The sequence below is a fragment of the Sorex fumeus genome, unplaced genomic scaffold (genome assembly GCF_029834395.1).
Source record: "Sorex fumeus unplaced genomic scaffold, SorFum_2.1 ptg000010l, whole genome shotgun sequence".
NCBI classification, from domain to species: Eukaryota; Metazoa; Chordata; class Mammalia; order Eulipotyphla; family Soricidae; genus Sorex; species Sorex fumeus.
In genome coordinates this window covers 10,368,631-10,385,104 of record NW_026606067.1, presented here as the reverse complement: position 1 = coordinate 10,385,104, position 16,474 = coordinate 10,368,631, and the positions used below count along the sequence as shown (strand labels likewise).

Sequence of the window (16,474 nt, the reverse complement as noted above, 5' to 3'; positions counted from 1 at the left end):
AAATTTTCATATTATGAATAAGTACTGAATACTTGGACATATAACAGCTTTCATCTGAAAATATTTTCTTGAATTTGATTAATGCTAATGTACAATGGCATGAATTTTTCTATGTAATATAGTTAACTACATATACAAAAATGTAAAGTTGGTGTTTTGTAGCATACATTCATAATTATAGTAATGTGGGAAATTTTCATATAACAGACTTTTGTATGACTCATGGCTTGTTAAGTTCTATCAATAGTGGAAAAAAAAGTTTGCATAGAAGGGAAAAGTGAAACATAGGTCTTTATTCCGCCAAAATTATTGCTGCTTTTAGTGTTTCTCAGTGTTATGTACTCATTTAATTTTTGCATTTATTACTGTGAGTAGTTAACTGTGAATAGTTAAGAAAATGTTTCCTTTCCTTTCCTAGTACCTAATATTTGTGATTGTAGATGTAGACAGTACTCAGTAGCAGTTTTTTGTTTTTACTACAGTTTCTTTATGGCCTACCAGCAGTTCTTGGCAACTGAACTTGTGGTTCCTTTCTCAGGCCTGATGATGTGGTGCTGTTTGGGCTCTGATGAGGAAATGGGAGTTTTGTGTGTCAAACCTGATGGTGCTCAGTGACCTCAGGGTCTATAGTTTTATGTTCAGGGTATTGTGCATGTGACACAAGGTTCAAACCAGTCTGTAGTGTTCGGTACAGCCTTAGCTGCACTGTTATCTGTCTGGGACCTAGCCACTTGTTTTCTAAGTGTGTATACTCGAATAATGCTAAGCATTTCAGAATTTTGAGACTCCGAGAAGTAACTATTTGGGAAGACTTTAATATTCTTTAATAATATAACTAGATATATTTAAATAAAACTGTTAGGCCATAAGTAGCTTGAAAATAAGAATATGATTTTGATGACACTCAGAATTTTCTTTCCCCTTATAGTTTCTCAAGCAAGACCTCCTCCAAATCAGAAGAAAGGTGAGGTTATGCCTAATTATATAACTAATTTAAAAAAGTAAAGATGAAGAGGGGAGGGGTGGAAAAAAAGTCAAGATGAATAAGCTAGATTAAAAAACAAGGACTCTTATTTATATATCCCTAACATAGGTGCTTGGTATACATTTTAATTAGTAATACTGAGTTTGCTGATTATATATATTTTGAGTATCACTGCTGATTTAAAATATTTCTTGGCTTAAGTGAGTTGACAATTTAAAAAATTGAACTTTTTAGGTGTGAAATAGGGTATGAATCCTTTTAATAGTAATGTATTGATGCCTTTAAAACTTTGTTTATTTAGGCTCTCGAACACCCATTATCATAATTCCTGCAGCTACCACCTCTTTAATAACCATGCTTAATGCAAAGGACCTTCTGCAAGACCTGAAGTAAGTCATTTGTTAAATGATTCTTTCATGGGGCAATGGTGGCAGCATTGCAAACTAGAGTTCTTTTTTTCTTTTAAAAAATTTATTGAATCACCATGACCCACAAAGTTATAAAGTTGTTCAGTGATTGAATTTCAGTGGTTTAGTATTTGAGCACCCGCCCCTTTACCAGTGTCCACTTTTCCTCCTCCAACTTCCAATTTTCCCAATCACCTCTTTGAGTCCACCCCTATAAGCAGGCCCTCAATAATTTTCCATTGCTTGTCATAAATAATTTGCTAAAAGGATGATCAAAAAAATGTTTCCTTAGAAGAAAATTAGTGAAATTGTTGTATTTCACCAGGGAGCCAATAAACCCTTGATAGAGATCACTAAGATTGTTACAGGCTAAGCCTTCTGTGTTAATTGAGATTGGTTGCTTTCTACATTATATCCAATCCAATCTGGTATGCCACTCCTGGTTTATCAGTGTTACAGAGTTTGAGCTATCATGTGGACAAAATGGTGGCTGCTCACTGTAGGGTGTCCCTTTTTTTTTTTTTTTTTTTTTTTGCTCTTTGGGTCACACCTGGCGATGCACAGGGGTTATTCTTCACTCTGCACTCAGGAATTAACTCCAGTCAGTGCTCAGGGGACCATATGGGATGCTGGGAATTGAACCCAGGTTGGCCGTGTGCAAGGCAAACACTTTACCTGCTGTGCTATCGCTCCAGCCCCGGGTGTCCAAAATTTTTAATGGCATGAGACAGTTGGAGTTAAAATTTTTAACTGACTGGTGACTTTGGGACAGCGACTGCCAGGCTTCTGAAAGTATAGGAAGTTGGGGGAATGTAGTCTACCTCCAAGACTGTGAAAGCTGGAGATTTCAGTTACAAAACCCACATACCTGAGTTTTTCAACAAATTAATAATTTCTCAGTGAGGCTCATCGAGCAGTGGGGTCCAGCTGGGATCATGGCAACGATTATGAAGTGTGGAGGGTTTGGGCAGGTGAGGGGGCCCCCCTTCCATGTATTCCTGGGATTACTCAGCCTTGTACAGGATTGAGGAGAAATTCTGTCACTTGTTAATCTCTTTTGAGGTTTATTTCTGAGTCTCTGGATCATGAGTCTCTGGATTGTGGCTGGTGAAACAATTTACATGGTGCATTGAGGTGGTTTGTGGGAGTGCTATTTATAACTCCTAAATATCTCCTTAAATGGTTACAAAACATAGAAATTTTTTTAAATGTTACATTTTGTATTTTTTTGTTCTCAGTGTCTTTAATATATGTATTAATAGTCTTATACTTAAATATTATTTTATAGTAGTAGATAATACAATACCTAGAAATCACAAGTCAGTTTTATTATCTCTTTTTGTAACCTTACTAGAGAGAACCCAAACACACCTCATTCTTTGAATAGACCATGCCTATTTTTTCTTCTTACTCTAAAATACTCTCTTCATAGTTTAACACCTCATTGCAACTGACATCTCCCCTACAGTTTGAGTCAGCTGGAGGCTTTACTTTGTAATTAATGCATAATTGAAACCTCCTCCATGCAATTATAGTACTGGCTGTAACCCATAGCTCATGTTGGCATAGATTTTATTTAGTTTCATGGAAAATTGAGTATTCTTCAATTTTCAGTCCTCCAATAAAAAAAATAATCTTTATTTTATTTTTAATATTAACCTTTCATGCCTAAATAGGAAAATTAGGACTAGAATATAAGCATGATCTTGAGAGAAATTTTAGTAAAACATTATATAAATAAAGCAGATGACTTAAATTCTGGTCATCCATGATTGTCTCACCTTTGGGCAGAGTTGTCAAGAGGGGAGATTATGTGGAGAGTGCTCTGAGATGCACAGGATGGGTACCCTTGTACAGTCAAATGCTGTATAGCATATGCATAGGAAGAAACTGCTTTTTTATATTCCCTGCCACAAGCAGTCTAAAATGATTCAACCTTTTTGGATAACTTTAGGAGTTTCCTTTCTGTCTTTCCCTACTCCCATCACATATACTTTGAGAAGGCAGAGATTATGTCTCACATGATGTCAGTAAGGATAATACTTTTAGGGGGGGTTGCGTCCTTATAGTAGAATAATTACCAACAATGTATGTGTGTTTAAAATATAAAATTCTTAATTAGATGTCAGTATTTGGTAATTTTTAATGAAACTCCTTAAGAAATAAAATAATTACCTGAGGGGATTTTTTTTAAAGTAATAAAGTTTAATTTATCATGTGAAATGAATGTGAATATATCTCAAAATGTGGAGTTCAGTATTACCGCAATCGGCATGTGATAAGAATTTAAATTATTATAAAGTCAGTATGTCTATGATGAATGCAGTAGGTGGTTTTGGGCACTTTAAAAATACGCAGCAAAGCATAAGCTTCTGTGGGTTTCCTTTCCTCTTCTATCTTTTCTTAAGTTCAGAACTAGAAAATTCTGAAATTTTCTAGTTAGACTCAGTGCACTGATTGTTCTCCCAATTAATTTTAGGGGCCAGACCATAGCTAATATAGTAGACTATACTTTAGAAGTATATGTATTTCAGAAATGAAAAATGTTTTTAAAGGCCTTGTGAGCTGGGGTGCTGATCAACCCCACAAGGCGGACACAGAGCACTATATTTGGTAGTGGTTCTACAAGATAGCTAAGTTGTTTTTGAGAGTATCTGTTGATGGTACAGTAGAAGATTGAGTCATGTAGGGTCAGTCTGCTAGTGTTGCAGTATTTACTAAACCAGCCAACATACACTGACTTAATTTTCTTCTTTATAATGTGAGGAGCAATGCTAATGTTGCTGAGGCATGAACATAAGCATGAAAAGGAATGTTTGTGAAGCTCCTACACAGGCCAAATTGCCTGATCTGGAAAAAGCTTACTACCTTTTTCTTCTCTCTTAGTGATGTGGTGTCAGAACCATATCATCTTCATTTCAAGTGAGTCACCTTTTGACTTACTGTAAAATTTCTCTCTGGTAGCATATGAGAAATCAAGGATTAGTGTTGTCTTTAATGTAACTTTAGAGAATAGTAAGTCTGGAATGAATATAAATTATGCCTACAAAGGAAGGAACTGTATTTTGCTCTGATCTAACTGCATAACTGTTTTATTTTTTTAAATGAGGGACCAGGGAGTTTAAAAAGCATAGGAGTAATGTATGGTGTGCCTTGCATGCACCTGCTGTACTTAATCCCCAACACCATTTGACCTCACAAAATCACCGGACATAGCCCTAGAGGCCCCCAGCGTCCTTGTGAGACCCTGGTGGTCCTTGGCACCCGGACCTTAGAGCAGCACCACATCTTCGGTCCCAAGCACTGAACTGGTCTTGTTGGCTGAGTATCTTGAGTGGCCCTTGGGCCCCTGGACACCCCTTTGGAGGGCCCCTTCCCCTCCAAATAGGTTTTTTGGTTCAGAACGATCAGTGATTTTAAATTACTTCACAACATATTTTCCCCATATGCATCACATTAAATACATTTGCTCTTTTCATTCCTCTTTCTTTCAAAGATTTGTCCCATCAGATGAAAAGAAGAAACAAGGCTGCCAGCGAGAAAATGAAACTCTAATACAGAGAAGAAAAGATCAGATGCAGCCAGGGGGTACTGCCCTTAGTGTCACTGTTCCATACAGAGTAGTGGACCAGCCCCTGAAACTTATGCCCCAAGACTGGTAAGATGTCTGTTAACATAATTATTTTTTTCCATAATGGTTAACTATTGAATTTTACATCGATTTCTAAATAGAATACATTGGGAAATCTGCATTGACAATCTAAGTTTATCATCAGTGAAACTATGGTTTGAACCTAACAAAATATTAGATATCAAAATAATTTTATTTACAAGAAATACTGTTTTCTGGGAAATAAGTAAAAATTCTTTCCACCTCTCCTTTTGATCTGGATCCATTTATAGAGTAAAACTTAGAAGTAGACTTTTTTGAGAGCCCATGTTTAGAGTTTTGTTTCTCAGAATTAAAATTTTTCTGGTATTAAATGATAGAGTATTGTTATTGTCATTGTAAGGAGATATTTTTTTGTCCTTTATTTGTCCTCCCCACAACCCTTTCACGTGCCCCCCCTCCCCCTCGGAAATAATTTAATGGAGGTAATAATATCACTGTGCTTTTCATTTTGCTGTAAAATAAGTTTTTTTTTTAATGATACAGACTGCAAATTTTGATGCATTAGTCTTTTAGACCATAGGAAGTCAAGCCACTGAGAATTGTAAGGTTTAAAATGTTAGAAATGCTTGAATAATAAAAGATTTCTGTATTATGTTCTAAAGGATATACCATAAAGGAAAAATAATTTTTTACTGTTTACCTCAACATTAGTTATCAGCAGGGTAAATTTTAAGTTTGTGTTTTTTTTCTCATTGCTTTGCTGTTTGCTTTTATTTGTAAGGTACATCCTGGTTTTATGTTTTGATTGCTTTAGAGTCTTCCATCTAATGCAGTGCTTCTCAAAATGTGGTCTGTGACCCTCTGGGCATTTCCAGTGGGAATGGAATTACAAATTATAAGCACTGTAGCACTGTTACTGTCGTCCCATTGTTCATCGATATGCTCAAGCGGGCACCAGTAATGTCTCTTATTGTGAGACTTGTTACTGTTTTTGGCATATTGAATATGCCACGGGGAGTTTGCCAGGCTCTGCCGTGCGGGCAGGATACTCTCGGTAGCTTGCCAGGCTCTCCAAGAGGGACAGAGGAATCAAACCCAGGTTGGCCACGTGTAAGGCAAACGCCCTACTCTCTGTGCTATTGCTCTAGCCCCTTATTAATAATTCTTAATGATGTTAAAATTTTGTTCCCATCTTTAGTTTATGGCAGGTGTAACTTGTAATTTCTCCTTAATTAAAAATTTTGTAAACAAGGAATTATAAAGAACCTATAAGAGAACTATTCCTAGGAGAATGAAATTGAAAAGTTAGAAAACATACTGCTTAAAAAAAAATCTTTCAGGTTGACTAAAATCACACTAAATAGTGAGAACGTTTAAAAAATATAAATGAATTTGTGTTCAGATTACTTTTCAAACATCAGAATGAAGTGTTCATAATCTCGAGACATGAACTAGTGTAATTTAATATTTCATTAAAATCATCTATCTCTTTTAAAATGAACTTTTTAATAGATCAACAACTATTCCTTATTGCATTGAAAAAAGCGGGCCTTATTCTCAAAAGGCAGAGATAAAGGATTGCATATAAGTATTATGTGCATATCAATATATTTGAAAAAAATGGATGCACAAAAGCCAGGCTGACTGGGGGGAGCCTAGCAGCCATTAGTGTATCGGATAGTAATGTTGTCAAGTCTTGCTGATCTGCTTTGCTCACCTCATAGAAGTGTTGACCGGAGTAAGTATCACATGAATGATTATGAGACTTCCTTCAAGACTTACAGTAAGTAGCTAAAACTCATGATTGAGAGATTCTCTCTCTTTCCTAATAGGGACCGGGTTGTAGCAGTGTTCGTGCAAGGTCCTGCATGGCAGTTCAAAGGTTGGCCATGGCTTTTGCCTGATGGATCACCAGTGGACATTTTTGCTAAAAGTGAGATTCTCCTTGTTTAATTTAGGGGTAGCGCTGGAATGGGTTTGGGAGAAGGGCCTACTTCCAGCATTACTTTGCTTGGTGGTGATGCTGGAGTTCATCAGGTAGGGCAGGAGGGAGAGAGAGCTTGGGGTGGTCACCACATACAGTGCATGCGTTCCACCCTTTGGATATCCATCCCCTTTGGTACATTGTCCTTATCCTCGCTATGTCCAGTATAGAAATGTTGTTAAAAGATAATTATGATTGCGCAAATATCAAGAAAGGATTTCCTGTTAAATAACAGTTTAAATTTTAGATGCTTGTGAAATTACTGTAGAGGCTCTCTTGAAGACCATTGATGTGTCTTTGTACTTTGATCTATAACTGAATATTCGCTTTCCACCAACATTAATAATTTCTTGGGTTGTTTAAAAATCAGTGTCTCTTGTCCATGTAGTTTTATTAAAATTGATCTCCAGTTTTTAAGTGGATACACTTTTAGAAGTAATGTGTATTTGAACTTCAAGTGCTGTGTGACTTTTGCCATTATTCTCATTGTCATTACCTGAAATGGTTGTCATATGATTGGTATTTTCTTTTTATTCAGGTCATAGCTCAGGCATAGCTCTTGTCTTTTAGAGAATCCATCTCTGTCTTGGAAATAGTATTCTTTCTCTCAGTTACTTTTTAAATCTGTTGTATTTATTTCCTAGAAGCACTTACTTTGCTAGAGCTTTTTTATTTTCTTTTTTAACTATTTTTAATTTTACTCATTTTTGATGCTGAGCACTCAGTGTGCTCAGGGCTTACTCCTGACTCCGTGTTCAGGGATCAAACCTGAGTCAGCTGTGTGCAAGGCAAGCACTTTACAAGTGCCACCGTACTATCTCTGCATCTCTCCTGCCCTGTCATTTGTCTTTAAATATTTATTGTAAGTCGTCTTGGTCTAGAATTCAAGTTCTATAATTGGAGCAACCTTATCTGTTTTTGCATCATCAACACAAACCTAAACAGAATTTTTCAGTATATAATTATTGGATGGGGCTGGAGCCATAGCACAGCGGATAGTGCATCTGCCTTGCAGGCAGCCAACATGGCCGACCCGAGTTCGATTCCTCTGCCCCTCTCGGAGAGCCCGGCAAGCTACCAGGAGTATCTCGCCCGCACGGCAGGGCCTGGCAAGCTCCCCGTGACGTATTCAATATGCCAGACACAGTAACAACAAGTCTCACGATTGGAGACGTTACTGGACCCCCTCGAGAAAATTGATGATCAACGGGAGGACAGTGATAATTATTGGATGAATAGAATTTATGCAATTTTTGTCTTTAACCATTTATTGTCATATATTGAGATACTCAAAATAGGTGAATTCAGATTAGTGTTTTCCAAAATGGGAGGAGATACTGTCCTACCTCCCCTGCAAGATATGGAACGAGGAGGCCCACTGGAACCAACTCAGTGGGCAGTAGTAGTAACCTCTAGTGCAACTGGGGACATTTTCAGTTTATTTTCTAAAGAAGGAAGATTTCCAGAGTAATTGAAGGGATTCTTTTTTTTTTTTTTTTAATGAGGTGATTGTTCAAGGAAGTTTGGGAACCTCTGATTAAGTTGTTTATTTGCATTTAGGATATTTTGATATCTATTTTGAGTACAAATTAATGACAGTAAAATCACTTTTTTAAAAAAAAAAAGAATTCTTGGGGCCCAGGGGATAGTACAAAGGTGGGTCGCTTAATTTGCATGCAAGCAACTTGGGTTTGATCCCTGGCATCTCATATGGCCCTCTGAGCATCTCCAGGAGTAACCCCTAGGCATCAATGGGTATGACCCCCCCCCCCAAAAAAATAAAAACCACTCATGAAATCCATGTATTTATTACAAATGATAACTTTCAGTAGCTATGAATTGGGATTGTGCTAATATGATTTTTTGGGTAGCAATCTTATTTTGTGTCATATCTTCATTCTCCAGTTTAGAAACTGCCCAGATTTGAAAAATCCAATCTGTTGTTACTTTACCGTCTTGTATTTTTAATATTTAAAAGAAAATTATTTTGTTGTCAAGTTAAACTCATGGCTTGTACTCTGTGGGCTACGTACAGGGCCAAGGACCCTGGCCTCCATTTCTGGTGATACTTGGTCCAGGTGTTCTGCATTTTCTTATTTTAATGAATCTAATACAGCTTTTATTGTAGCATTTAATGTTATTTCTGAAAATTGAGTAATGCACAAAATGATGCTAGTTAATGCACATAGAGAAAAATGAGAATTTTAATGATAGTAAAGTGTCACTAAGGTGAATATACATTTTTAATTTTTTTATGTTCATTATGCCAGCCTTATTGAATACTATTTTGATACAGGTGTGGTTATCTTCAATAATCTGTCATTCTTCTAATTAGTATTATTCAGATTGTTAGCCTTATGAAATTTACCTAAGAACTTCAGACCTATAGTCATTATTAAAATGGTTTTTTATGAATTATTCCTTCTATTCAGCCTTAATTTGTCAGAATTTAAAGTAAAAGTTCTCTTGATCCTTCTATCTTCCAACAAATGAACAGAAACACTTTCCCAAAACACTTTTCACTTCTATCTTCTCTTTTGTTTATATCTAAACTTTTGTAAAGGTCTGTACTAAACCACTCTATTTAATTCTGTCCACTATAGACTTGTTTTTCACTAAATTGTTTCCACAAAACCCACCATTACCTCAGATACTGAATACTTTTTGTGTGCGTTGCGATTCATGTGATCCATTTTCTTCCTCTAAAAATGTTCTTTTAAGGGTTCTTGAATTCTCTGGCTACTTTTCTACTGGTCTTCACATAGATGTTTATGTTCCCATTTCTCCTCCCAATTATAAATAGTTCCTCAAGGAGATCTGATAGCTTTTTTGGTGCCTTGTTCTAGAAGTTATGCTTCTGACTTGATCATCTGGACCTACATATGTCACTGATTACCCTTTCTGAACTCACTTTACTACATCCAACTTAGCAGGTAGCAAATACAGAAGTCTTATGCTCTTTACACCTTTAATTAACCTTGATTAAATTTTTAAATAATTTACTTGGGTCAGAAAATTAGAAACAACTCTTTGAGTTAGATCTCTTAGCTTTCAGTAAGTCTCATTGCTTCCACTCTTCTTCCAGCTTTCTGTCCTGTTCCCCTGTAACATACATCAAAAATGAACATATGTATTTGACCTAGACGGAAATGGAGGGGATATATATATGTGTATATGTGTGTATATATATATATGGGAATGTTTTTGATGAAAATACAAAATTATATAAATTTGCCTGATCTTTAAAAGAAATACAAGAAATTTGTTTATAATTGCTGCACTGGGTCATTATGATAGGCCTCCATATGTCTTCAGTGACTAGTATATATAAATCCTCAGTGTTGAAATGAGTGCTTTTGAGACAGTCACTGTGAAAGATAACTTTGGTTATATATTGCTTTGGTTGATGAAAAAAGCTGGTGATTGGTTTTTATTTTCCTGGTTTATATCTTGATTATTTTCTTTATTTAATTAAAATACTGCTTAACTTTTTGTTATAGTTTGAATAAAAGTCATTTCTCCCCTGTGTAGTTAAAGCCTTCCATCTCAAATATGATGAAGTTCGTCTAGACCCAAATGTTCAGAAATGGGATGTAACAGTATTGGAACTCAGCTATCACAAACGTCATTTGGATAGACCAGTTTTCCTACGGTTCTGGGAAACGTTGGATAGGTAATTTTGATCCTAAAATGTACTTTTTTTTTAATTACAGTGATGTTACAATTAAAAATTTAAGAGTTTTAATTTCTTAAAATGAACTTCATTTCTCAATTTTCTTTTCTAAACATCATCTAATATGATGCTCATCAACACTGGACAGTTAATGAATATCTTTTGTATATTGACATGCAATATGAAGAAAGGCCCTACAACTTAGTGGAAAGGTCATTTGTTCTGAATGAGGAGACCTAAATTGCTAGTCTTAAATTTGTGATCTTAATTCTGCTGAACTGCATGACCTTTCTAAACCTTTTTTTCTTTCTAGTCAAAAAGAGCTTGGATTATGTGATCCCTGTATTTTTGCCAGCAGCTGATGTCTAATGCTGTGTTTGAATTATGGGTAGCTTTGTAATAGGAATGAAGTTTTTAAATTGTTTTTAGTTTCAGATTTTAAAACTAGTATAAATATAGGGGTCTTAAAGCCTTTCATAATAGACATTTTGTCGTTGGAAAATCTTGAGAACAGCATATGAACAGAAGGAACCCAGATGTATCTTTTTAAGACTTTTTTGACTTAACAAGAGGTGCTCAGGATTAAGTGGAGTGGGGAGGGGCCTCTCCCTGCTCTTCTCGGCCTGACCTTTACTTTGATACTGGGATCTGAAGATGCAGTGCTGTTTGGGCCTGTCAAGGGGTACTCTATGCCATTTGTTACTGGAGATTCCGTCTAGGCTCTAGCACATCAGCCTGTGCTACCTTCCTGACTCCTGAATCTTCTGTTCTCATTCATGTTATGTTTTAAAAATTTTTAATTTTCTTGGTAGAAATCTGAATAAAGCTGTGAGTTTCCTCAAAGTCATGACTGATTGAATATCTCAGTGGTTTTAATTGACAGTGTATATAAGAGGAACCATTTGGGTTTTCAGAGCCCAAGCGGCAAAGTAATAAAACAACTGTTTCTTCTAACTTCATAAAAGTCCAAAAGTTACAAGTTACAGTTTCTCTTTCTTATTTTAAATGAACAACACAACCATATCCACTGTTGATTTAAAAATGTTTTAAAGTCTACTTATTTTTATATGTACTATTCTCCAATGAATATGACCTATTATTATTTTTCAGGTACATGGTAAAGCATAAATCCCACTTGAGATTCTGAATTACTTAGTTTTCCTTTATCTGGAAATCTGGATTAAGAAGCATGGATGTACCTTGATACAAAGACTGAGACTCAAGCTTTATGAATTTATCAAGAACTTACAAATGAAGAAGGTCACAGATTGATCTTTTATAAGACCTTATTTGATGCTCTATGCTTCAACAGGATGATGCCTGTCGTCCACATAAGCATACTTTTTTGGCTTACAACTATTTTTTTAATATTAGCCTTCTAGTCTGTAATGAAAATTGTATATTTTGATAGAAGTTTTTTCTCCATTGGTTAAGTTAGCATTACTTAAAATTTGTTCTTTAGAAAATAAATGCAGGTTATAAATGTGTGTATATTTAGAGGTTATAAGGCTCTCTAAGCCATCTTGCTTCTGATTTTTCATTGCTCTATAATTCCTTTATTGAAAATATTGTTATGAATGGTATTAAATTTTAATTCTTGAACTTCCAAAACCAAGCTAAGGGATGTGACTATTTTGAGTGATTCAAAATGTCTACCTGTATGTATACTGTATACTTGCTCTTTATTTAAAAAGGAATAATGAAAAATCAAGGACAATTCTTCACTTTTGGTTGAAGTATTCAGCCCTTTCAAGACTTCTTATAAGGAATACATTTAATGAATGTACATTCTTCTCACTGACTTTGGTGATTTTAAAAACTTAGAATAATATATTTCTATCTGTGATATACCTTTCCACTTGAAAATTTCAAAACACAGATTAAAGACTGAATAGGCTATAATACTTTTTATTTTTGGGAGCCAGAATATGATTTGGGAGAAGGAAATGTATTACTCCTATTGATGTGTGACTTAACTTTATGTTTTCTCAGAAGTTTTCCTTTGAATCTTCCTTTATGTGGTGTAGAATTTTGAGTCTTCTGTTTCCAGGCATGTTGGTCTTGGAGTTCTTATCTTCCATCATCCCTAAATATTGATAAATTCTCCCAGACACCAAAGAGCATTTGCATAATTTAGTGTCTGAACAGAAACAAGATAAAAACACTGGTTATTTTTATGTGCATATGCAATGTTGCAGTGTCATATATAAAACCTATATTTTAACTTAGTAAAATATTTTACTATGTGTCTACTTTAGACAGAGTGTTGCATCCAAGGTACAGTGAATGAATAAGCATTTTTTCTTGAGTTTTTATTTCACTTTTAATTAAATATGAGCCCTTTTTTACTCTTTCCTTGAAAGATTTTTGCCATTGGAATTGTTGCTAATCATTTGTCATGTACTTTTCTCCATTTTTCCTGCCCTCAGTGGTATTTCTTCAGTTTACATACTTTTTGGTAAAGATGTAACTTCTTTTTATGTGACGCTGACATTACCTGGCCTCGTTTTTAGATTTACTACTCTTATGAAAATGAGAAGCACTTAACTATTTATTTTTAAAGTCACCACCAAAGTCTGTACCAGTAGTGGAGAACAAAAAAAGTATTCATGGAATTCACTAGGTTTATTTCAGAAGTAAAGCAGTCAGCATTTTAAATAACTAGGTTTTAGGATATTTATAAACAGATTTTCCCTTTAGTGCATCCTTTCTTGAAAATAAAACTCAAATCTGTTCACATTAGAATTTTTCAGCATATAAATGTTTTCCAGGTAAATTATGTGTTGTGTAAAACATTCTCCATGATGAAATAGTCAAGGACTAGAATCTGTAATATTTTAATGTAAGATTATTTGTTAAGACTACTACAAGTGGACATGAACTACCTTTCTATAAATATTTTTAGTATTTATACTTACGTCATGTATGAAATTTACTCAGAGTGTAGTTAAAATTGGAAACATCTACTTTAAACAGGGTTTATTTTTCTATCTTGAATTTGCCTTACCTATATTCAGAGACTTCTGGAAATAACAAAGAATCATTACGAAAAGTACAAATATGCTATGTCTTATATTTTAAAATCAAACTCTCGGTGTTTAATACTTTTTTTTAAAAAATTTGGCAGTTAACTCCTGTATTAAGTTTGTGTAATTAATTTTACAATTATTCTGGGGAAAAAAATGAGACCAAAAAATGTTTCAGCCAATAACTCTTAGTTCTCTCATGACTCCAAGTTCTGCCTGACTCCAAGCCCACTCACAGTGCCTTGCACATAGTAGGCTGTCAGGATATAGTTACAGGCATGAATGAATAATGTGTATGCAGTGAAAATGATTTATTTCTTTGATGGTTTTGGAGTATGAAAGTACAGATAGAATTAATAGGGAGTGAAGAAGTATAACCAAGTATTTTACTGGACATGAAGTATGCATTAGTAAATTGATTTGCTCATAAATTACCATTAACTTGAAGAACACCCTGATTTTTGTCCTATCAGTAAAGGAAAACTCCAGGTTTTTTTTGTTTTATTCATAGGCTACTTCCTGAGTCAGGTAACAATGCAAAGCCTGTAGACTTAATAAACAGCTCTCAAACTGAGAGTAATTTAGAAGCTTTCAAAAATACCCACGTCTGAATCTAGATTGTTTTAAATTGCCTGAGACAAGATCTGGTTATGATTTCTTTTTTAAGGTTCCAGGTAATTTTGTGTTTAGAAAGGAATAGGAATCACTGGTTTAATTTGCTATTGAAAACAATACCAGTATTAAATACTGTGTTTCTTCCCCCTACCCTCCAGCCCCAAATTTGTATGTGTGTGACCACCCTTTGCACTTGACCATCCCCATTATTGGTGGGATTGGCCTATAGTTCCACATGAAAAATTCATCTTATTTATTTAATATAGGAGTATTTTGCTGTTTAATATTTAAACAATGTTTAATATATTTCATTATAAACTAGTATTGTAGTTTATGGTTTGTTTCCCTTGTATCCATATCCATTACTAACTTTTTTTTAACAGCAGCATGACAAACTCCATACAGAAATAACTAATTCACAATGACGAAAATTTCATGATTTTTAAAGTAGAAGGATGTGAAGTATTAACTTATCTGCCATGCAGAATTAGACAATGGGAGTTTGCTGATGAAAGGAGGAGGCTTCCTTTTCCAATTGGTCTACACGGAAAAGTAAAAGTAAATTTTCATTTAAATTTCATTATCTAATAAACATTGAAGGAAATATTTTTCCTAAATAAAAGTTTTTGTGACTCCTAACAAAATTATAGTGATGACATTGTTCTTTATTGGATGGTGGGGAGGGGTAGTAAGTTGCCATATTCTTAATAATATATAGCAATTTCATCTTATTGGTGTTAATAGAAGTACTGATGTTAGGATATTCAGATGTGACCAGAAATAAAGAACCACTCTTCACATAACTATTATTTGAGTTTTAATTGTTCAACTAATTTATTTCTAAAATCCTTCAAGAAATAGAGTACACTTTATAGTGTTACAAAGACAGTTTAAAAAGAAAGCAAATATAATTAGTCTTAGATTATGTAACACTTTTTGCTATTTATTCTTTCAATACTTAGCTGGACATTCTAATCGTATACATTTTTTAAAAAATGGAATAACTGAATTTGAAATTTTGGAGTTCCGTACCTTTTATGTTCTCTCATACTCATTACCACATGGGCAGATAACATGTTTACCACTCCTTAAAAGGTAAAGGCCCTCCCGTTGATCGTCGATTTGCTCGAGCGGGCCCAGTAACGTCTCCATTGGAGACTTTGTTGTTACTGTGTCTGGCATATCGAATACTCTCGGTAGCTTGCGGGCTCTCCGAGAGGGGTGGAGGAATCGAACTCGGGTCGGCCATGTTGGCCGCTTTTAAGGCGAACGCCCTACCCGCTGTGCTATCGCTCCAGCCCTACCACTCCTTAGACTGGTATATAGTATTTATTAGTATATTAGGATTTTGTTATTATATTTTATTACTATACATTAAAATGTATGATGAAAAACTTATTTTAGTAAATAATAGGTAATATTTTCAGATAATCTACTTACTACAGTTTATGTGTGCTAGATAGTGTATAGAAATGAGAGCATTTGGAATAATAATGAGCATTGTGGTTTAGAATATGTGAACAAGAGTTCTTTCAGGTATACTAAGTTTTCAATTTGACAAACAATGGATTAAATATATCTCTTTTTCTGTTAATAAGTTAAATAATACAAAGAATCATAGTTTTTCACAAAGGTGCTTGCTGCTTGCTCTTGCTCCCAGTTTGGTTATGGTAAAAGTCCTATGTCCTTACTTTTTTAATAGAATTACAAGTCTGTCCTGGTAATTCACATTATCTTTATAGTTTGAGAATTCTGATTTTAACATTTTATAGTTTCAAAACAAACTGTACTCCCACATAATCAAACCATTAGCAGCAGCATCATATTGGTGGTACCAGTAATAATATGTGGATCTTCTGCAACAAAATGTCTTTTAATGAGGAGTTTAATGGGCCATCTTCAAATTTAATTTCCATTCAATTCATAATTACCCACTAAATATGTTTTTTACGCTGCTGTGCTATTCCTTTGATCATCTGCTTTTGGGTGAGTATGTGCATAACTAAAATAGATACAGCATGGGTTGCAAATGCTGTTGAAAGTTTTTAAGGCTCAGAGGTACTAGTATGTAAATAATAGCACATTGCCAAATATATTTTTAAAACCCATTTTCTAAAAGTATTTTCTTTTTGTCTTTAATCTTGTAATAAAAGGCCCTCCCGTTGATCGTC

The 16,474-nt window shown here is 34.7% G+C and overlaps 1 protein-coding gene across 1 annotated transcript in view; it reads left to right on the top strand.

Annotated features, from left to right (window-relative positions):
• Window positions 1-15,104, top strand: part of CDC73 (cell division cycle 73) — a 105,735-nt gene extending 90,631 nt beyond the window's left edge. Inside the window, exons 12-17 of the mRNA XM_056110606.1 lie at window positions 929-964; window positions 1,287-1,374; window positions 4,889-5,050; window positions 6,838-6,938; window positions 10,521-10,662; window positions 11,773-15,104. Of these exons, the coding sequence (XP_055966581.1) occupies window positions 929-964; window positions 1,287-1,374; window positions 4,889-5,050; window positions 6,838-6,938; window positions 10,521-10,662; window positions 11,773-11,809 (566 nt within the window). The 3' untranslated portion in view covers window positions 11,810-15,104. The remainder of the gene's footprint in view (window positions 1-928; window positions 965-1,286; window positions 1,375-4,888; window positions 5,051-6,837; window positions 6,939-10,520; window positions 10,663-11,772) is intronic.
• The last annotated feature ends 1,370 nt before the right edge of the window (window positions 15,105-16,474 follow it).